At 37.3% G+C, this 22,729-nt stretch overlaps 1 protein-coding gene across 1 annotated transcript; it reads left to right on the top strand.

Moving 5' to 3' along the window:
- Positions 1 to 1,308: 1,308 nt before the first annotated feature.
- Positions 1,309 to 22,650, top strand: SH2D1A (SH2 domain containing 1A). Its single transcript, XM_004319057.3, has 4 exons — positions 1,309 to 1,567; positions 14,361 to 14,424; positions 19,049 to 19,193; positions 20,195 to 22,650. The coding sequence occupies exons 1-4, from the start codon at positions 1,431 to 1,433 to the stop codon at positions 20,233 to 20,235; spliced, it is 387 nt and encodes a 128-aa protein (XP_004319105.1). The 5' UTR covers positions 1,309 to 1,430; the 3' UTR covers positions 20,236 to 22,650.
- The last annotated feature ends 79 nt before the right edge of the window (positions 22,651 to 22,729 follow it).

The following is a 22,729-nucleotide window of genomic DNA, read 5'->3' as shown; positions in this document are numbered from 1 at the left end:
CCCGTGAGCCATGGCCGCTGAGTCCGCGCATCCGGAGCCTGTGCTCCGCAACGGCAGAGGCCACAACAGTGAGAGGCCCGCGTACCGCCAAAAAAAAAAAAAAAAAAAAAAAAAAAAAAAAATTGTTCTCCCTATTGGGCTCCCAGCTGTACCAGGTTCTCAAGGAGCTAGGTGCTGATGTTGTTGAAGAGATACAACAGACAACATAACTTCGGCTACTTAAATTCCAATTTAAAAAATTATTTTACATACTCAAAAGGAAAAATGTAGAAGACCGTTCAGCTTCAAACATTAAACAAAGTCTTGTTCTAGTGAAAAAGGAGGAAGTTTGGGGGAAATATTAACTGCACATCTTGAAATAGAAGAGAGAAGGAAATAAAGGTTGAAAGGTTCTAAAAAATTTATGATAGTTTAGCATCAACTGAACTAAAACCATATTCTCTATTAACAACAGATGATAAAAGTTACAACACAATTCTCAACACTCACAGTGTGATTTAAAACAAGTTCAATGCCCCAAATGCTAAAAGGTGGGCCCTATACATCAAAGGGCACGTACAAGTCCACATAAAGACAAAGCACCAATTAAATGGTTTATTCTCTCATCTAAGACCCATCAAATAGATAAATCTGGAACATTTTTGGATGCAGACTGATTTTTGTACCTCAACCAGCACCTTGGGATCTTGGACAAGAAGGTTGGGAAACTTTGATTTGTTCAGGATCAAGATTGCTGGAGATGACTAGGGCAGGGCGAGAGGAGGCACTTGTCCCAAGTCCGCTGTTCACTTACTACTTCTGATTCTGTAGGAGCCTCTTGGCTGTGCTCAGGGGTGTCTGTTCACTGACAGTACTGAGAGCTTCTGTGTTTTGGTCTCAGAACTTTGGGGCCTTTCATTCTCTGTCAGTGTGTTTCTGCCCCACATGAAGGTCATGTACAACTTGCCTCTATCATCAACCCCTTTGGGGACTGATTAGTTAAGCTAATTAAGTTAAGTCAGTTAGTTAAGCTAAGTCATGGTGGCCCCCTGGGAAAACCGCAAGGACAGGAGCATTACCAAGCATTCCTGTCTGCGTGCGTTGGGAGTACAGGCCAAATCTTGCAAAGTCCAATGGTCCTCCCCTCTCTGTCCACCCGTCCATCCGAACCCTGTGTTGTGTGGGTGGGCCTGGGAGGGGGATGGAACCCTACGGCAATAACCAAGCTGCTAAACTGCTGAGCTGGTTTTAATTGAACCGTGAGAGGGAGGTTTTCAGGCAGGTAGACAACATCCTGTTGTTCGGGCGCTCCTCTCTCTTTTTTGCACATCTGGCTGAACTGGGAGGCGGGTGGCTGACTCGTGTTGGGTTGCGGCGGCAGCAGCAGCAGCAGCGGTGGCATCTGTCCGCTGCCGTTCCACGCCTAGGTCCTCCCAAGAGTTCCCCAGGCCATGGAGGCGGTGGCTGTGTATCATGGCAAAATCAGCCGGGAGACGGGGGAGAAGCTCCTGCTTGCCACGGGTCTGGACGGCAGCTATTTGCTGAGGGACAGCGAGAGCGTCCCGGGAGTGTACTGCCTGTGTGTTCTGTGAGTACATGGTGGGAGCCTCCACTGCCCACCGTGCGGCCCAGGCCCGGCGGATGCCCTTTGGGGTGGGGAAACGCAGTGTAGAATTTACCTTTGCTGCCGAAAGGACTCAGGCTCCCGATTTCAGTTTTGACCTCTAATAGAGGCCAGCAAGGTGGAGGCCTGCGATGATGGTGGAGCGGCCAGCTTTGGGGCCACCTCCTCAGGGAAGGAGAAGCCTCTCTCTCCAGCTCTCTTGAAATGGCTTTGGAGGTGCCTTCCCAAAGGAACGTCAAATTCAAGGAGAGGAAGAAGACTAAGAAACTGAATCTATTACTTTAAGACATCAATACCAGTTAGGTCAGGATGCAGAGAGAGGGATGTTTCTGAATAAAACCACCTCTCTGGATCTACTTACTGAGTTTTCTTTAGAGGAGTTGGCAGGCAGAGGGGGGTTTCAGAAATAGGGCCTTTCTTGATAAAAGCTTGGACTGACAATAGTCATAAAGGGAATGGAGGGAAAACACCCTTGTATGATTCAGTTTTGCTCTTTACCTAAGCATCTTAGTCTAACGCCCCATTTTGAATCAGATGCACCTTCATCTTTGCTTCAGGGCTCCAGAGTCAGGCAGATCTGAGACCTAATCTTGTGCTGGTCTGATGCTGACTTTGGCAAGTTAACCTCTCAGCCCCTCAGTTTTCTTGTCCATAAAATGTAAATAATATTACTACCTACCTCATAGGCGTGTGAGGATTAAATGCCATATGCAGGTAGAAAATTTAACACTGGACCTGACACATACTAAATGTTCAGTAAAAGTAAGCTGTTGTTGTTGTTGTTATTATTATTATATTATTATTTTTTCAGTCTGTTTCTTTCGGTACTCAGTATTATTATTATATTCTTTGTTTTTTTCAGTCTATATCTTTAAGTACTCACAGGGCATTTCTACGGAAGTACCTAGCTCGATCACTCTTTGTTAGCAGGACAAAAACATCCACGAAAACACCAGCCCTGCACAGTAGCTTCTAGACAGAAACAAAATGAGGGGAAATGCTTGGTAGTAATTTCGGTGTCTGACGATACACTGCAAGGTTTTGAAGTTCCTTCTGGGTCATTGAAGAGAGATTGTATTGAGCCTGGTGTTAGAGGATTTTCATTGTTTATTGTGTTTTTTTAAACGGTCAAGACATGTTTGTGGCAACTATCAGGCCACGCTAGATACATTTGTTATAAAAGCTTCCAGGACAATACGTGCAAGCTATTGAATCTCTTGGGCTCAGATCTTACGTTTCCTTTATATTATTGTTTTTCTCAAGTGGAAACTGGAGACAGTCAGTGAAAGCCAACTAGTATTCCTAGGCTCTTTTCTTATCAAAAGAAGGTGAAGGAGTGAGTAGACTGGTGAAAGGGGCTTCTTTAGGGAAGCTGATAAAGGAGGTAATGGGCCCCTTAACCTAGAGGTAAAAAATAAGGTACAAAAGAAGCCTAGGAAGGGGTGGAAGAGCAGGGGACAGTGTGTGGCAGGATGCTCTTAAGACTTCAGACACACTGGCCTCTTTGTTGTTTCTCGAGCTTGCCAAGCTGCTCCCTGCTTAGGATCTTTGCACTTAACTATTCCTTCTGCCTCTTCCCTCAGAGAGGACTTCCTTGACCATCCTATCTAAAATAAGTGCCCTCTCCCTGTCCCAGTTACACTCCATCACTTTATTTTTCTTCAGGGAACTTTAAACTATCTGACATTTGCTTGTCTACTTATGTCTTGCTGGGCTTTCCTACTAAAATGTAATCTCCATGAGAACAGGGACATTGTCTCCCACACCAGGAACACAGCCTGGCACGTAACAGGCATTGTGAGGCACGCAATAGGTGCTCAATAAACGGTTTTGAATTAATGAATGAACTGTCAAGACAAATACTGTTCTTTACTGCAGAAAGCTTTTGGGCTGATATCAGGAGGCCAGGGTGTGGACTCTGGGGAAATCACTCAACTTCTCTGGGTCTTGGTTTCCATATTTGTAAAACAGGAATAGTAATGTATGTTCTACCTTCTGCATAAGATTACAGTTGGTAAAAGATGCAAGAGAGAAGGATAATCTTAGCCTTTTTCCCAAGTAGGCCAGAACTACATAAGGTATTAATTTAGGCAGGTGGGAATTTCTCAAGTTAAGTTTTCACCCAAAGTAAATCTTGCATAAATGCAGTTTTTATGACTCTTAGTTCTCCGTGCACACCTCCTTATGAAGTAGCAGAAAATTGTCGGCAAATTGGGAGTCCCCCTAGCATATCTTACGATGGGCACACTGAGGCCTCTGAGTCCTGGAGGGTGATGGCCAGACTGACTGCTCCAGAGGAAAGACACAAGGATGCATTGCCTTTTTTTTTTTTTGTTTTTTTTGTTTTGTTTTGTTTTTTTTGCATTGCCTTTTATGACAGTTTCTCAGCCTTTTTTGAGCCAAGGATCCCTTTTGATAAACGTAAACATTTCATTTCCTCCTTTTTACTACTACGCTGTAGTAACAAAATCAAATTTTATTTTGAAACAAACCACATACTCATTTTAAACCAAAACATCTATGGTTATGATATACAGCAGAAATAACAATGTAAATGGTGTCATATATATATGAACAGCAAGGTATAGCTAACAAACATATATTTGACTGTAGGGTTCACTCAGAATAGTTTCTCAATCTGTCTTTTGTTTCTTCTCATTATCCAAGAAGGTTTGGTTGAGCTTCAGTTTCTGTATTTTTATTGTAGAAATAACACATTGCATATGCCTTTCTAACTCTACTTTAAACTATACTTTCTAACTAGGTTTGCTCCTTTCCCCAGTTCTGAACCCCCAATCCTGGCCTTTAGATAAGGCCTTTTCCTCTGTTCATTTTGGGAAATTGAATCTCATAAAGTATTAAAGAAATTTTCCATTTATAGGATTGCTCACCTTCATTTAAAGCGAGAAGTTTTTCTTCCAATTATTTTCAATAAGTAAATCTAGATTTTGGTATAAGTCTATTAAAAATAGTTCCTAAACACTCATTCATATTGTAGAAAGTTTTTAAAATGTAGATAATGGAAATGAGGGAAAATCATCTATAGTTTTATAACCTAAAGACAATTATTGTTGAAAATTAAGTGTTTTTTCTTCTGTATTTTAATAAAACAAATTGCTTTATAAACATATGTGCTCTTACACTATTGTATTCTGCTGCATTTTCCACTTAATGTGAAAAAAACACAGTTATATATAATGGTCTTACAAATGATTTTAAAACATTATTTTTAATGATTTCATGATAGTCCAACCAGTCCAACTATATTTTCCTTAACCAGTCATCTATTTTTAGACATTTGAATCATTCCAGTTTTTTGCTATTATAAATTCCGTCATGATTCATATTTCAATCCATAAAGGTTTCCTTGTATTTATGATGACTTCCTTATAATGAATTTCAAGATGTGCAATTTTTAGATCAGAAAACATGAACAGCTTAAGATTCTTGATGTATACATGATCACCAAATATTTTTTCCTAAATGGTTATTCCAGTTTATATATATGCTCACCAGTACTGCATGAAAGTGTCTGTCTCACCGCACCATCCCTAGAAATGGGTATTCTTGTTAAAAAAAAAATTCTTCTTGAAATTTGGTGTCTCACTCTTTATTTCATATTTCTTTAGTGATTGAGTGTCTATATGGTTGGTAAACTTGTATTTCCTTGTTCATGAATTGGCTCTTTGTGTACTTTGCCTATTTAACCATTTGGATCTTACTATTTTTCTTAACACATTATGAGGTTTTTTTTTTTTTTTGCGGTACGTGGGCCTCTCACTGTTGTGGCCTCTCCCGTTGCGGAGCACAGGCTCCGGATGCGCAGGCTCAGCGGCCATGGCTCACGGGCCCAGCCGCTCCGTGGCACGTGGGATCCTCCCAGACCGGGGCACGAACCCGCGTCCCCAGCATCGGCAGGCGGACTCCCAACCACTGCGCCACCAGGGAAGCCCTTTTTTTTTTTTTTTTAATGAGTGTTTATATACTAATCCTTGATCTATTGAAAGTATCTTTTCTCAGTTTGGTGTTTGCCATTACTTTTCTTTGACACACAAAAAATTAACATTTTTAGTAGTCAAGTCCGTCACTCATTTTCTGTGTGTTTGACTTCCCCCTTTGCTTCCCAACTTAGAAAGTTCTTTGACCTGCAGAGATGTCATAAAACTTCACTTCAATTTTTGTTTTAAATTTATGGTTTGGCTAGTTTATACTTAACTCTTTAATTCCACTTGGAATTATATTTTTATGTGGAGAAAGGATCCAATTTGATTTTGTTTCGAAATAGCTAATAATTTATAAATAGAACTTTCATTCCTGATTGATTTATTAGCCTACTTTACTATACATTAAATTCTTACATATAACAGTTACTGTTTTGCAGTTATCTATTTGGCTCAATTGATCTATTTATTCTTATACCACTAGCGCTATATATAGTATGATAATGTTTTAATACATTTAAAAAATTATTTGCTGTTCTTACCTGTTGGTTCTTCAAGATGAAATCTAGAATGATTTTGTTAAATGAAAAAAATCCCATTGGGGTTACCTTAAACTCATTAATAAGGAGGAATTGTCATCTTTAAAGAATTTAGTCTTCCTATCCAAAAACCTGATATGTCTCTCCATTTATTAATTTTTTCATTTACATCCATCAATAGAGGTTTGTAGTTTTCTTCCCATAGGTCTTGCATAGTTTTTGTTGTTTATTTCTAGTTATTGTGAGTATGAATGTATGTGTCTATTTTTTTGTTTCTATCATGAATGGAATCTTTTCCCACTATATTTTCTTTTGCAACAGGAAAGCTACTGACTTTATGGGTTTTTTTTGTATCCATCCAGTATACTAAATGTTCTTATTAATGCAAATAGTTTAAATTTAATTTAATTTAATTTTACTCTTTTTGGTTTTCAAGGTATATCAAGTTTCTTTTCACTAAGGTACATGTGAGCTCTCACATTTCTCCCCTTTTCACCCCTAATGTAGACAGCCATTGGGAAAGTCCTAAATGCCCACTGGGATAGTTTGATGGTGATAAGAGAAAAACAAATTTAAAATATTTAAAATAATTACTTTGAAGAAATAGTTTATTTCTGTACATCCTCTGTACATATCTCAGTTTGCTACTTTTATCTGATGGAAGATTTGGAAAAAGAAATGCTATTATATTCTTTAGCCTCAAGGACACATAATGAAGTCATTTGACATATACGTCTTTAGATAAAAGGATAATTATCTTTTTGTCCTTTAAGATTTAAAGGATGACTGGGAATAAAGTGCCTATCAAACAATTGAACTGGAGAAATGGGTGAAGGAACAGTGACAAAATAAAACTCCAGCGTATCAGTTGTAATTGCAGGGAACAGAAGAATGAGAAATTATAAAACTTAGTTAATTTTTGAATACAGTTGGATATGTGTGTTGGCACCGCATTTATCTTCATGATAATTGAGGCCACTAGAATTACTTTGGATTATCTAAGTACAATCCATTAATGGCAGAGCAAGCCTGAAGGCCAGCCTAGGATTAAATGTGCAAATACACAAACCACCAAATGGACAATTCACAGGCCAATAAATCACGTGCTGACTCTGGTTGACAATGTAAAATTAAGTTGCAAGATTAGTCTGAAGATGTCATTTAGTTTAAAGCAAAAGGGAAGCCTAGGTTGACCTCTTTTGGGCTCTCCCCATCTTGTCTCTATGCTTTATACCCTTCCTTTGCCCTTTCTCTCCGGTCGTAAGGCCAAGCAGACTCCCTCCCTTTTTGAGAACTATGCTTTTGGATTCACCTTAAGATCAATTTGTTAACTCATTCCCTCTGATATAAGAGAGAGGCAGCATAGAAAGATGGTTAAGAGCCCATATCTTACAGCCAGACCCTCTGGGTGTGCATCTCAATTCTGGCCCTTAACCAGCTATTTTACCTTGAGCAAGTTACTTAAACTTTCTGTTTCAGGTTCCTTATCTGTGGAAAGGGTGACGGCAATAATAATACTACAGTACTTTACCTCATAGGGTTGTTATGAGAATTATTGCATGAGTTAACATTTATAAAGTTAATATGTAGTAGGTGTTTGTTAATATAAATAAAAGCTCCATAAATAATTGTGAGACAAAGTTAGACCATTGTATGAGTACTTAAATAAAACGTTCTGTGGCACTTCAAGGGAAGAAGAGATTATATTTATTGTCATGACTCATCGAAACTGGTATTACATAGTTTTACCATCAAACTTGAAGCTGAATGACTTTTGATGGTTCTGAAAAATTCAAATTCACTGAAAGAATGAAGATTGGGCCATAGGAAATTCAAAAACTTCTTGGATCAAAGTGGCTTTCTATAGGATACCATTCCTCTGGGTATAAAAGCTCTGAAATATTTGTTACAAAAACAGTCACATCATAATTGTGCCTTGAATTTTGCATGTAACATTCGTTTGTATAGACACAGACAGCCTGGGCACTAGCTTGCTTTATTTGTGGTGTCATGAAGAAGTCAGATGTACCTAAACCTTTTCTTTTGTGTAGTCCTTGAAGTGGTATAAAGAAGGAATTGATGTGGTTTTGTCAATTGTAAAGCAAGACCTGTCCCCAACGCTGACCCTTTGAGAAAAGAAAAAATAAGTCAGGTTGCTTTCTTCTTGTCTCTTTCTAACCAGAACACTTTTTTAAGAGTTGGGGACAGCTTTTGAAAAATTAAAGGCAAATTTTAATATTAGCAGGGACTGAATCAACACATGCTTTGTGTCATTAAAATGCAAAATGTATTTTTTAAGAAATTAATTTTTTAAGAAAATTAATTAATGGCAACAACAACAGAAATCTCTATTGTTTTCTACCAATTATTTATTTTCTAGATTTTTTCATGATAAATTTAAAATTCCAGGCTTATCATCAAGTGTGACAAAAAGGTTTGATGGAGGAAGGAAGTTAAAATTACACTACATTCTTGGTTTGTCTATATTAATGGGGAGTCAGAGGAAAAATAATCCTAAAAGGGATGTAACAGTTTTTAAAGACGAATGATATTTTTCTGATCTGTGATTTGCTTAGGCTAGATTTGTAAAGCTCCAAGTTGTAATTTTACTTCTGTTTCTTTAAAAAAATGTTGTTAGTCATTTGTATAACTTTATAAGGGAAATTACAAGACTTCCCTGGTGGTCCAGTGGTTAAGACTCAGTGCTTCCACTGCAGGGGGCACGGGTTCAATCCCTGGTTGGGGAACTAAGATCCTGCATGCGGTGGCGTGGCCAAAAGAAAAAAAAATGGAAAATTAATATGCAAGGATGCATTTATATTAGTTTAAATTTACTTCTAGTTTATATACATATGGGGATAGTTTTGAACAGTAATCAGAGTGGCGGCTCTCCTTGTGTCCACTTCTTTCACATACCATCATTTTATATCAACATGGTCCAGGTGTTTAAAATTTTTTGAAAAATGTAGCTCTCTAATACCTTTGAACTTTGGTATAGTTTTGAACCATTCTTTCTGCTGCCATTTCCTTATTTTGAGTAACATTCCTTAGGTTAATTCCATTTTTCATTATTAAAATAGAACTACTATGAAAATCTTTGTCAAATTGCTTTTTCCATTTGATTCCTTAGAGTATATGAAGATAAAGAAGGTCATTAGGTAAAAATACGCACAGTTTTATGGCTCTTGTTATAATTTGTCAGTTTATTTCCTAAAAGAGTGATTTTTCAGTGGACAGGGAGAGAGTATGTGTAGTTTGGAAAAAACATAATCAATATTTTCATTTACTTTTGTATTATAGAATTATTGTTTCATAATACAAGCTACAGAAAACAAAACTATGAAATCTTGTTGGGGAAGAGGGAGTAAAAAGTTCAGAAACACTGTTCTGTGAAGACCAAAAGCATTGAAAAAGCTTCAGCTTTTATTTAAATAAAATTTCATTCTTAAAGCATAGACTAAAAAAAAAAATTGAGTGACTATGGGGGTGGTGAAAGAAGCCAGGTTGACTTTGGAGAAATTGCCATCAATATTCCCAATGAGGTGTGAGCATTTTCCATGCATTTTAATCAATCCTTCTGTAACTTTAATGTTCCTACAAATCATCTGGAAATGTTGTTAAAACGCAGATTCTGACTCAGCAATTCTGGAGTGGGGCCTGAGAGTCTACATTTCTAGCAAGGTCCCAGGTGATGCACTGTTATTACCCTGGGAACATAATTTGAATCGCACTGTTTTAAATCTCTTCCATCAGTGATATATGAGAGTATATCAATGACAGTTGGCTACAGGGGATCTTTGGTCAGTGACTTCAGCAACTTGGAAGTGGAAGAGATGAACTTCTGGCTTGTTTGAGGGGTGAAACAATTTTGCTCATTCAGAAATTTGAGGAGTTGTGGAGTAGGAGATTGTTAAAATTGGATGGGTTAATCACAACGAGCTTTATGTGCCACTAGCACCAGGTTGTTCAAGACTGAAGGAGGTAAGGACTTTTGAAGTGGTACTCAGGTTCCTGCTGCTTAACTGAAAGTGCGATAAGATCAGATTCGTTAGGAAATCATTTTCAAAACAGACTCATTTATTTTGACTAAATGAGGCTGAATGATAGTAGGGAGATAGATTCATTGTATCTTTTAGAAACCCACTGTTTGAGAAAGTGGAAAACTGGTTGCCTATGATTTTGTTTGCATCGTTGCTGAAATTTTAAATAATGCATTTCCACAACACCTTTAATGATACTGAATTATTGCCATTCATCTCTTCCCATAGGGAAAATGGAACTAAAGGCCTATGCTATTTCCCTGCTCCTACCTCCATTTTGCCGTGTGACTTTTTTTTTTCTTTTCTTTTTCCGGCACCTTGTGGGTCTTTGTTCCCCGACCAGGGATTGAACCCGGGCCCTGGCAATGAAAGCACCGAGTCCTAACCACTGGACTGCCAGGGAATTCTCTGCTGTGCGACTTTAAGAAAACCACTTAAACCCTTATGTTTGGAGTCCCCATGGTGAAAAATGGAAATCAAAGCTCTTGCTTTGTTCCCTGTAGCGTACTTACTGAAATCAGTGAGGTACATTTCAATTGCTTAAAAAAACAAAAGACTTTACAATGTAATATTTTATATTTATTTAGCATATTATATATGCTAAAAAGTATACTATATGCATATATCAAGCTATTTCATATATGATCTAAGTATTCTGGCAAATCTTTATAACAAAAATGAAACATTTCCTGTAATTGTACCAGCAAATTAAATTGACCCTTTTTTGGGTTTCACAAATCGAATGAACGTGATTAGAGTGTTTTAGACCTAATTTTTTCATCCTTTAGGTAATAGTACTGATGGATAGTGATTAAAAATATAGTAATTTAATCCACATAAAGACTTTTAGTTCTATAGGGGATTAATGGTAAGTGAGGTCAGTTACTCAAGCTTGACCCTGTTTGAGATACTTTAGGTTCTTTTAGGTTTAAACACATTTAATTTTACCAGACTTTAGCATGTATTTTTTTTTCTTTTTTTAAAAAATTTTTTGGCTGCACCATGCTGCATATGGGATCTTAGTTCCCCAACCAGGGATGGAACCTGCGCCCCCTGTATTGGAAGTGTGGAGTCTTAACCACTGGACTGCCAGGGAAGTCCCAGCATGTATTCTAATCAAAGATATATTTTGACCCAAACTTGTGCCAAAGAATAGCAATCAGAAAATGTCTGAAATAAAACTCTGTGAAGATTCAGATTCATAATTTGAAGTAATTCAGCATAAAGTTTACCATACTTTTCTAGGAAGCAAAGGTTTGTTAGGCAAGTTAAGTAGCAGTACCATAGATACTAAAATATAATAAATAATCTATATCCATTACAGTGTGGGGATCAAAAGCCAGGGCTCTAGAGTCAAAGATGCCTGATTTAAATCCCATCTTTGATGCTTGATTTGTAGTGTGGCTTTGGTTACTTAACTTCTCAAAGTCTCAGTTTCCTCATCTATAAAATCAATTTCACAATATAAAGTTCATAAGATTACTGTGGGGCCCAAAAGAGATAATGCATGTGCTGTGGGCTGAATTGTGTCCTTGTCAAATTCATGTATTGAAGCCCTAACTCCCGATGGGGATGTACTTGGAGATAGGGCCTTTAAGAGGTAATTTAGGTTAAATGAGATCATAAGGGTGGGTCCCTAATCCAATAGCGTTCTGGCCTTATGAGAAGAGAGAGAGCACCCTCTCTCAATGCACACAAAGAAAAGGTCATGTGAGCACACAGCAAGAAGGTGGCTGTTTACAAGTCAAGAGAAGAGGCCTTGGAATGAAACCTATGTTGCTAGCACCTTGATCTTGGACTTCCAGCTCCAGAACTGTGAGAAAATAAATTTCTTTTGTTTAAGCCACCCAGCCTATGGTATTTTGTTATGGCAGCCTGAGCAGACTAGTACAGATTTTGGTACTGAGAAGTACAGTGCTGCTGTAACAAACACCTAAAAATGTGAAAGTGGCTTTGGAACTGGGTCATGGGTAGAGGCTAGAGGTGTTTGGAGATGCATGCTAGAAAAAGCCTACCAATACTGTGAACACAGTATTGGTAGAATGATGGATGTTAAAGGTCATTCTGATGAGGTCTCAGATGGAAATTAGGAACGTGTTGTTGGAAACTAAAGAAAAAGCTATCCTTAATTATAAATGGCAAAGAACTTGGCTGAACTGTGTTCTAGTATTTTATGGAAGGTACAACTTGCAAAGTGGATATTTAGCTGGAGAGATTTCTAAGCAAGGTGTTGAAGGAATAGCTTGGTTCCTCCTGACTACTTATAATAAAATGCAAAAGGAGAGACATGAATTGAAGAAGGAATTGTTAAGCAAAAAGAAACCAGAATACAAAGATTTGGAAAATTCTCAGCCTACTCATATGGCAAAAAATGAGGAAGCTTGGTCTGGAGAGAATACCAAGGGAATGGCTGGATAATCACTCCTTAAGGAGATTGCCCATGATGTTAACTAGTCATCTCAACAGAAGCCAGGAATAGAGTTTGGACCAAAGCATCAGAGACACTGTCAGTTTGGACCAAAGGGAATAGGGCAGGACAATAGTGCAGTTTGGCTGCAAACATGCTTTATCTTTCAAGAAAATGGAAGAATGATCCTGAAGTTGTTTCAGAGATCATCAGGGTTACCACTCCCACCACAGGCCGAGAGTGCCTAAGCCCAGGTGGGCAAGGCTGCTTCCACCTAGATTTCAAAGGTGGGATCAGCTGCCCAACAGAGCCAAGTGGGTGGGGCTGCCCCTGCAGAGCCGTGGGGGTGGCAGTGCCACCCAGTGGGCCTGGAGGGCAGAGCGTCAATCCAAAAAGGATTATTCTCAAGCATTAAGATCTAATGGAATTTGCCTTATGAGATTTCGGACATTTTTGGGACCTGTCACCCCTTTTCCCCTTCAGATATCTCCCTTTTGGAATGGGAATATCTGTCCTATGCTTGTCTTCCTGTATTTTGGAAGCACATGACTTGTCTGGTTTCACAGGTTCACAGCTGGAGAAGAATTTTGCCTCAGCAGCAGTCATATCCCCAAGTCTCACCTGTATCTCATTAGATGATATTTAGAAGAGACTCTGGACTTTATTTAGACCTCAGAGTTGATGCTGGAATGTGTTTAAGACTTTTAAGGCTGTTGGGATGGAATGAATGTATTTTGTATGTGAATTTGGAGGTACCAGTGTTGGAATGCTATGGACTGAATCATGTTCCCTCTCCCCCCATATTCATATGTTGAAGCTCAACCCCCGATGTGGCTGTATTTGGAGATAGGCCTTTAGGATGTAATTAAGGTTAAACAAGGTTGTAAGGATGGGGCCCCAATCCAATAGGACTGGTGGATTTATAAGAAGAGAAATCTCTCTCTTCACACACACACACACACACACACACACATACAAAGAAAAGGTCATGTGAACACAGCTAAAAGGTGGCTGCCTACAAGCCAAGAGTAGAGGCCTCAGAATAAAACCTATGTTACTGTCACCTTGATCTTAGATTTCCAGCCTCCAGGGCTGTGAGAAAATAAATTTCTTTTGTTTAAGCCACACAGACTGGTATTTTGCTATGGCAGCCTGAGCAAACTAATACAACATGTAAAACTCTTGGCATGTAGTAGAAATCAACTATACAGATGTACAATATGCGTACACAGTGAATAATGGGGGAAAACGTTTACCCCATCTAAAAGGACAAGCTAATTTCAAGTACTTTAGCAGGACTCCTTTTTAATTCGAATTACTATTAGTACTATATTATGTATTATAAAGTTATATAGTAATAGTAATATCATAGGAATATACCACATTTATATTTATAATTAATATTATTATTAACTTAAGTGGGCGTGATAGTATCTTATCCCCAGTGAAATGTTTTCACCTTAAGGCTCTGTATGTACTCAAAAAATAATATTACTATGCTTTGTTGAATCTGTTTAATAATTCATAATTTTTACCAATTACAATAGGTCTCTAGTTTCTTTCTGTCCCAACAGTCTCTCACCTTGACAAATCCTTAGAAGTGTGAGCACCCTCGTTTGAAAAAAAAAATGAAAAGATAAAGAAGGCGTACTAGAAACTGTGATATGCAAGCAAGTTAGATTCCACAGGCTTTTCTTTCTATGAATGCAGTGGTGCAATATACGTGTGTCCCAGTATATGTATCATTTATATGTAATAGTTAAAGCTCAAATTTAGAGCATCCGTTTTTCTTTTGGAATTTTTCAGTAATGGAAGTTTATTCTTTCACAGGTATCAAGGTTACATTTATACATACCGAGTGTCTCAGACAGAAACAGGTTCTTGGAGTGCTGAGGTATAGCTCTTTTATTTATTTTTGCTTCTGGGGGTATCAGGGAGGTATTTGAAATTTAGACTGCTTTTATAAAAGAGCTGTCAAATTCTACATTCCCAAAATATTCATCAGATTCAAATCACTAAAGCTCCAATCCAAAATTGCTCATGGATCATTAAGAAGCCTTTAGAGAATTTTGGTCCCAGTTCTGTTCAGCCACCACTGTATGGAGTGGTCTCACTTTGGGGGAAAGATAACAAAGTTTAAGGATTGTGTCAAACTTTTGGTGCCTATGTGAAATTTTAGATAGCGTATCAAAAATATATTAAAAAATCAAATCGACAATTATTTACCAAATGATACTAATGCAAGTGTTGGCTCTATGGGGGATTAAACAACATGACTCCTGTTTTCTAACAGCCTGTAAGACCCTTGAGAGATACAACATGAATTAAACAGCAATGTGAGAGCCTGGTGTTTGCTGTCAGGTGGATGTGTGTTCCAGGTCTTATCTACCCCCAACCCCTTTCTGAGAGGTCTATGACCTTGGGTAGGTTACCTAATTTTTCTTTGAACCAGTTTCTTCATCTGTAAAATAAGCCTAAAAATAGTCCCTTACTCATAGGGCTCATTTTGAAGATTAAATGAGATAATGCATATAAAGAAAGCTCTTAGTCACAGGACTAGCAAGCAAGCCCTCGAAAATGAGAACTCACCCAAGTTGCTGAACAATATGATTGTTTATAGTCAAGTGCTATCTAGCACAAGCATTTAAAGAATAGAGAATTTTCCAAGTATTAGGGTAATCAAGGCTGCTCTTCTGTGGAGGCAGGACTCCCAGCTTAGCCATATGGGAAGGACAAGGATAGGTAGAAAAGAGGGAGAGGGAACATTCCAGTGACTCTTAAGCTATGCTCCGCAAAATCCTGAAGTTCTTTCATTTGAGTGCCTTGGAGTTGCCCAGGGGGTTACAGAAGGATAGGAGGATGTGTGGGTATGCTTTGGGTCCCCAATTTGTCTTTAATCTGAGCAGTCCCTTTTAGTTTGCTTATCAACTGGGGCTCTGAGAAAAATTTCATTAGAAAAATGGGTTCTTATGGCTTTGAAAACATTTGAAAGTCACAGTACCATTGCAAGAAATGCCTGTAGAGTGAATCTCTTTCCACATACCAGGGTAGTATCAATATATTACCATGCTAGCAAAGTAGAGGTCTCTACAATGGAAACTTCTGACTTCAAATGCTTTCTCTGATTTCTGACTTTTTATAAAACCAGTCTGTCTTTATAATGAAAGGACTTCATTATGAGTTGTTTGAAAACGTAAATGCTAATATCAACCTGTATTAATAACTCAGTCTATGCATTTAAGAAACTCTGAAGTCTAGACTTAAAAAAAAAAGTAAAATAGCTCTAACCTTTACAGATGCACTGGTGAACTAGAAAGCACAAATTGCAGACTACAAATGTTTTGAACTACTGAGATGAATTAGGGCAAGTTTTCAAACACATTGTTGCTTTATATCAGGATAATTGATGCTACCATTCTAATTAGAGGAAAAGCAGTACTATTTCTAATCAAAACTGTTTATACCCATTTATTTTTAAAAGTTCTCTGCATCACTGCAGAGATGATTGAATAGGTTATTAAATTTCATTTATTATGAGGAATAGTAGTGTATGATATATACATATATAGTTGTATATAATTTGACCAGAAATAGCCCTTCTTCCTAGAGAAGTAGCCTTCAGCTGCTGAAGAATATTCTTTATGGAAAGGATCTTAAATTAGTAGGGCTTAGGTAACGTTTTCTTTAAACTTGTTTTCTTCCATTTCAAGTATAACATCATATGCAGATTGTTACATGTTTGTGATCATGTTAGGGAAGAAAGGGCTTATTGAACACAAATGCTCTCTCATTCTGTTGTCTGGTCTGACCCGTTTATCTAATAATATTGTAATTGTCTGCACCAAGAGAGCAGAAGATTGGCATGTTTTCTCCAAAGGGAAAACAGTTTAAAAAAAAAAACTCTTTAGATTTATTTTTGAAATGCATATTGCATTTTTTTCTATCTACTAAATTTGCCTTCTAGTTATGTTTTTCTATGGTGAATATTAAACTAGTGTGTATTCTTAGAGCTCATATCATCTGACTGGAAGAAATTTCTCTAGAGCATATTGAAGACCAGCTATGATCCAAAGCATGTTTCCATGGATAACTGTATGGGAAATGTGCAAATTTGAACAATAGCTGAGTTCAGTGACAGGATGGGAGATGTCAGTGGTACAATTCTTGTGGTAAATGTATTTTCAGAATGGGGTAAATAACAGATAATTTATATTGCTCTTTGGAACAATGCTTTAGTTTGCCACATTGCGGGAAAAATCTTGACAGTAGCATTAAATTTTCTGTGCAAAGATTGTGCTAGAAATCTAGGTGTGTCTGCAGTTTGTTTCAAAGAGTGGAGTGAAGTTGAACCCTGGATCCACTGAACTACGAAAGACAAATATTATGTGATTTTCTAGCTTCAGGTAGACTTTTAGGTTTTATCATTGCCTAGTATATTAATTTATCTCATGTGACTCAGGCTAAAATTTTGCCAAATTGTTAATTCAGAGAATTCCATGTACAGTCACCTATCATTTATTAATATGTTCATTGTCTGTGGTACTTTGTAAAAAATGTACTAACATCCTCCTGCTGACTTCAGTGCTTTTGGGCTTTTCTGGATATTTGATCATCAGTAGATCAGTGGATGTTAAATAATTTTACTTATTGACCTAAGCAAAGCACTATAAATTCAGTCAGTTATTTGCCAATGCAACATTGCATGCCAAATTCAAATTGCTTTTTTACCTTCAGTGCTATTATTCCTCTCCATTGGCATGGAGAATCAAGTGTTAACTGCATACAAATCCTCATAAAAAAGATGCTTCTGTTGATAAATGGTTTTACAAGCCACAAGAACAGGTAAAAAGATGTGTGGTTTGAAATCTTTCCACACCGGGGGAGTGGATTAGTTTCTCTTCTGGTTGGTGACTCTAACTTCACTAGAACCTGTTTGGTCTCTAATCTGCCTAATCTGAAAGGAAAGAGACTGGGTCCTGGGATCTGGAGCCAGTTCTGCCTCTGCTTATCTGTGTGACCTTGGGCAAGCTGAATTATCTCTTTGTATTTCCATTTTCTTATCTGTCAAATGGGAGTAACCAAATCAGCCAATAACTGCCAGGAGATGGGAAAGTGCTTTGAAAATGAACAAGTACTCCAAGGAAGACATAAGAAGGTTATTTTGTGCCTATGGCCTGCCTTTGACATTTGGAGATTCTATCCTGGAGCCAAAGAACTGTTTGGATCCCTGTAAGAATGGCCATATTATTTTGGATGAGGTCTCAATAGAGTTCTGGGAAGGTGTTTTGACTGTAAGGCTGGAGCTGAGTGGGAGCGTATTCTGTATCTACTGAGTAGCTGTGTGAGCCTATGAGCTGACACTAATTTAAAGCTAAAAAGAACTTTTTCAGTGTTTTCAGTGAAAAACTCTTTACCCCAGTGTAGGAAATGACCAAGAGTTATAGTGGACAGTGTGCTGTCTTTAGCATTTTGTCTAGCTGACACACGTCTGTATGCCAGCCTTCATGTTTTCTCATTAAATGCTAACAAACAAATAGCTCCCACCTCAAAAACTTTCTAGATGGAATAGCTGAAAAACAGCTTTCTAAAAAAACTGGTCATTGTTCAATTGCTTATAGCAATACTATTTTATTTCATGTAAAATGACAGTTTTGAGCTGACGCTTAAAGCTTGGCTCATAAGCTTTTGCAGGAAATTGTTGTTGATTTCAAGTAGTGTCTTTACAAGAGAATTCATGTCAGGAGAGGAGTACATTTTAATACTCACCTGCAAATAATGATCCCTTCAAAACCAAACAAATAAATAAAGGTGACCTTAGTCTTTCATTTTCGTGTCATAGAGAAAACCTTGTCACAGTGAAGTGTTGACATAAAGAACAGTTTCGGGGAGGATAGGGAAGTTTCCCAAGGAGGAAAAAATTTAATGTGTAGGATGAGGCAGGACATATTGTGAAGTGAAAGAGTGTGAGGACTAACTAGCCTTGCATTGTGTGCCTCATAACAGCCAGTTTTTAATTTCCTGTGTAGCATTTTATATTGTGGAATGATGGCAGGGAGGATGGGTTGTAGTTGTTGTTTTATTTGTTTGTTTGCTTTTTTTTTTTTTTTGGTTCTTTAGGCTTTTTATTAATGACCTGTAGGATCTGTGTTTTTTCTCTGTTTAACTGCATCCTCTCTGTTGGTGAATTCATTGTGGGTAATGGCCTGTATACCCTTAGAGGTTCGGGATGTATGATGGGTAGCAGGCAGGAAGGGCAGGGCGATGAGCAGCAGCTTGTACAAACTAATACCACCCTCGGGAGAACTGAAATGACAGCTCATTAGCTCCTCTTGCAGGGAAATTCAGCCAACCAAAGTAAGCTCTTCTAGAATGTTGTTTTTCCTTCTTCCTTATGTTTTCAAATATTTGAACAAGTTACACAAATGTTACCTCTCTAAGCATCCCTTGCACATTTTGTAGGCCCTTTTTTGTATCATTATGAGGTAGATGAATAATCTGCTTGGCCTTTTATTTTCCAGACAGCACCTGGGGTACATAAAAGATTTTTCCGGAAAATAAAAAATCTCATTTCAGCATTTCAGAAGCCAGATCAAGGTATTGTAATACCTTTGCAGTATCCAGTTGAGAAGAAGCCCTCAGCTAGAAGTACACAAGGTGCTACAGGTATGGTTTACTGTTTATTTTTGACAGGTTTGGAAGCTTAGGGCTATGAGTCACCCTAGTCATAAACATATAGAAAAATGCAATAAGAAGATGGAGCCAGCAGCCCCAGTGAGAGGGGGCTATTCACATACTATGATTTCCACATGCTATACTATAAACTTTTAATAAAACTCTGCAAAAATATAAAAAATTCTATGAGCCCACAACATTTTAATCTCTCTTATCCCGTCTTGTTTTCCCAAGCCTGTTTTGTCGCTCCATGAGTACCATTTCACTTCACTAATTCAGACACAAATAATTTGAAAGACGGGACAATTCAGAGAACATCTGGACTTGTCCTTTACTTTTGCTTATTATTAGGTAGTGTTTTCCCTTCAGGGATGGAAAGGCTAATGTTAGCTTGGTCCACATGATCCCGATTTCTGAATTTGTGGTGCTTGAATTAATACAATTTTATTGTAGCAAAGGAAAGGAAGTTAGTAGACTTTATTTTTCCACTAGCGCAAATTGTTACATCTCCTGAGCAAAGCTATTTTAGTGGACATGTCAAGCTAATCACCGAATACTAGCCAATGTCCTCAGCTGTCAGATTTGTGATAGTTGATATCTATTGAAGGGGGTTAATCATCTTTCTTGAGTAAGAGGATACACGTTGATTGAAACAATAAATATTTATGATTAAATAAAATGAGTTGTTATTTCCTTTTTTGACAGGGACCCAGGCTCAGGCATAAACTGACAATTAGACTCAGACTCAAGTGGTGAATTAAATTAATGAGTAGTTAGCTTTTTTAAAAGAAATGTAAATAGAATTCCAATTTACAAATTGGCTCAGTATGCCATTCTCTATAACAGTTTTAAATACTTGTTGCTTGAGCTATATCATTGGATTGTATCTTTGTGAACTTTATGCAGTTGGAAATTTTATGTTTGAGTTAACCTGTAATTTTAATAGCTTGTAAGTTTATCTCTTCTTGATTTTTGTTATTATTTTTCTTTAGGGAGAAGAGAAGATCCTGATGTCTTCCTGAAAGCACCATGAAGAAAAATAAAACACACCTTGTACTTTATTTTCAGTAATTTAAATATATGCTAAGTCTTATATATAATTGATAATACAGTTCAGTGAGCTACAAAAGTATTTCTGAAACCATCATAGTCCTGTAATGGAAGCATCTATAGCATGATGTTAAAGCTGAAATGGACTTTTCGGATAATGAGGAGCTTTGAAATGAGGATTGGGGAAAAATAATTCCACAGGTTATTTTCAGTTATTGTATTTACAAATGGGAAATGACTTAAAACATAATGATACTTTATAAAAGATTAATGTCAATTCTTGCCAAATATAAATAAAAATAATCCTCAGTTTTTCTCAAAAGCACCATTTTTAGTGAAATATTATTTGATAGCTACTGATTTTAAAATGTCTTGCTTGATTATATGGCAGGAAGCTGGTTCGTGTCCCTCGTCTTTGTCATGTGCGGTTCTACATTAGGTATTATGCTCTCCAATAGCTATAGTGTTATAGGCTCTCTGGGGATATATGAACTGTGCACTGTGTGCTAAAAACAAGTACTAGATAGAGAGTGAAGAATTTCTGTTTAATTCTGAAAGCAACCTTCTTGCCTAGTGTTCTGACGTTGGACAGTAAAATCCACAGACCAATCTGTAGTTTAAAATTCCCGTAATTTAAAATATGCTCTAAATGTTTATTATATTTGATGCTATAGGATTTGAAATTATATTACAAATCTGATGAAGTGGACTTTTCTTCTTTTCATTTACCTCTGCCCCAGTAGTTGTCACTCCATGTAAAAACAGCAGCTGCAGCTCATCAGCTGTGGCTCATGAGTAGCTGATTTACAAGCAGTCTCCCTATCAGGCCGCCCTACAAGACCATTGGAAGCTTACAGGTTACATTAATTTTTAACAATTCCAAGTAATTGTAACCTAAGTGAGAGCCAAGATTGTAGGCAGTGATGGGTATTGGTATTTTCTTCTCACATTTATATTTTCATGACTCTTACAATTCAATTATATGTCAAGTTGCTTCGGGCCTCATAGAATTCATTCACCAGCAAACACAATAGGCACTGGGGTAGAGAAGTAAAAACACCTGGCCTCCACGCTCAGGTAGCCCCCTGCCTAGTTGGACAAGAAAACAATAGCAATAAAAGACAATAAAAGAAAATAACAATAAAAGACAAGAAAATAACAATAAAAGGTGGTAAGTACATGGTAAGTCAGTGTCCCAACATGTAGGTAGATCTTTTTTTTAAAGGTTCTACTCCATTTATAGTTATTATAAAATATTGGCTATATTCCCTGTATTGTACAATATATCCTTGTAGCTTATTTTATACAGAATAGTTTGTACCTCTTAATCCCCTACCCCTATATTGCTCCTCCCCCCTTCTCTCTCCCCACTGGTAATCAATAGTTTGTTCTCTATACCTGTGAGTTTGCTTCTTTTTTAAAATATTCACTAGTTTGTTGTATTTTTTAGATTCTACATATAAATGATATCATACAGTATTTGCCTTTCTTTGTCTGACTTATTGCACTTAGCATAATACCCTCCAAGTCTATCCATGTTGTTGCAAATGGCAAAATTTCCTTCTTTTTTTTTATGCCTGAGTAGTAGTCCATTGTATATATATATACCACATCTTCTTTATCCGTTCATCTGTTGATGGACACTTACGTTGCTTCCATAGCTTGGCAGTAAATAATACTGCTGTGAACATTGGGGTGCACGTATCTTTCAAATTAGTGTTTTTGTTTTTTTCGGATATATACCCAGAAGTGGAATTGCTGGATCATATGGTAGCTCTATTTTTAGTTTTTTGAGAAACCTCCATATTGTTTTCCACAGTGGCTGCACCAATTTACATTCCCACCAACAGTGTACAAGGGTTCCCTAGGTAGATCTGTCTTTAAAGGAAGAATGAGTTAACCCAATACTCTGGCCCATGGTCCATAGGAAGCTGGTTCATTATAAGTTTCATTATAAACCAGTAACTTGGAATTCTGGGTTGTATGTGAGAGGTGGTGAGCTTGGTTAATAATTAGTGAACTGCCAAGAGACAAAGCTACTCTCTCTGCTGGCAACATCTGATTTCTGAGCATTTAACCTGGATGCTCTGGGAGTGCAAAAGTGGGGTATAGCCACAATGATGTATTGTGCTCCAGTTACCATTTCTGGAAGTAAAAGCATCACTTTAATTTGTAAAGGAATTCAGAAAGCTGACTTTCCAAATAAAATGCATATGTTTAGATACTTTTTAATTATTTGTAGCTTGGGTTTAAATTTTAATAGGTGTAACTAATTTTTACTCTAATTTGTTCATTATGGAATAATCCTAAATATAGGAATTGTTTGCATGTTCCTTTACCAGGGCCTTTTTTGAATTATTTATGTTTTCTCATATTTTAATAAAGTATTTGAAATCTTTATTTTTCTAATTTGTCTTAAAATATTCCTTTCAAAAATATTCAAAGATAGGTGCTATTAATATACTAAATAAAGCATC

This window comes from Tursiops truncatus, chromosome X (genome assembly GCF_011762595.2).
Source record: "Tursiops truncatus isolate mTurTru1 chromosome X, mTurTru1.mat.Y, whole genome shotgun sequence".
NCBI classification, from domain to species: Eukaryota; Metazoa; Chordata; class Mammalia; order Artiodactyla; family Delphinidae; genus Tursiops; species Tursiops truncatus.
This window is presented reverse-complemented; position numbering and strand designations above follow the sequence as displayed.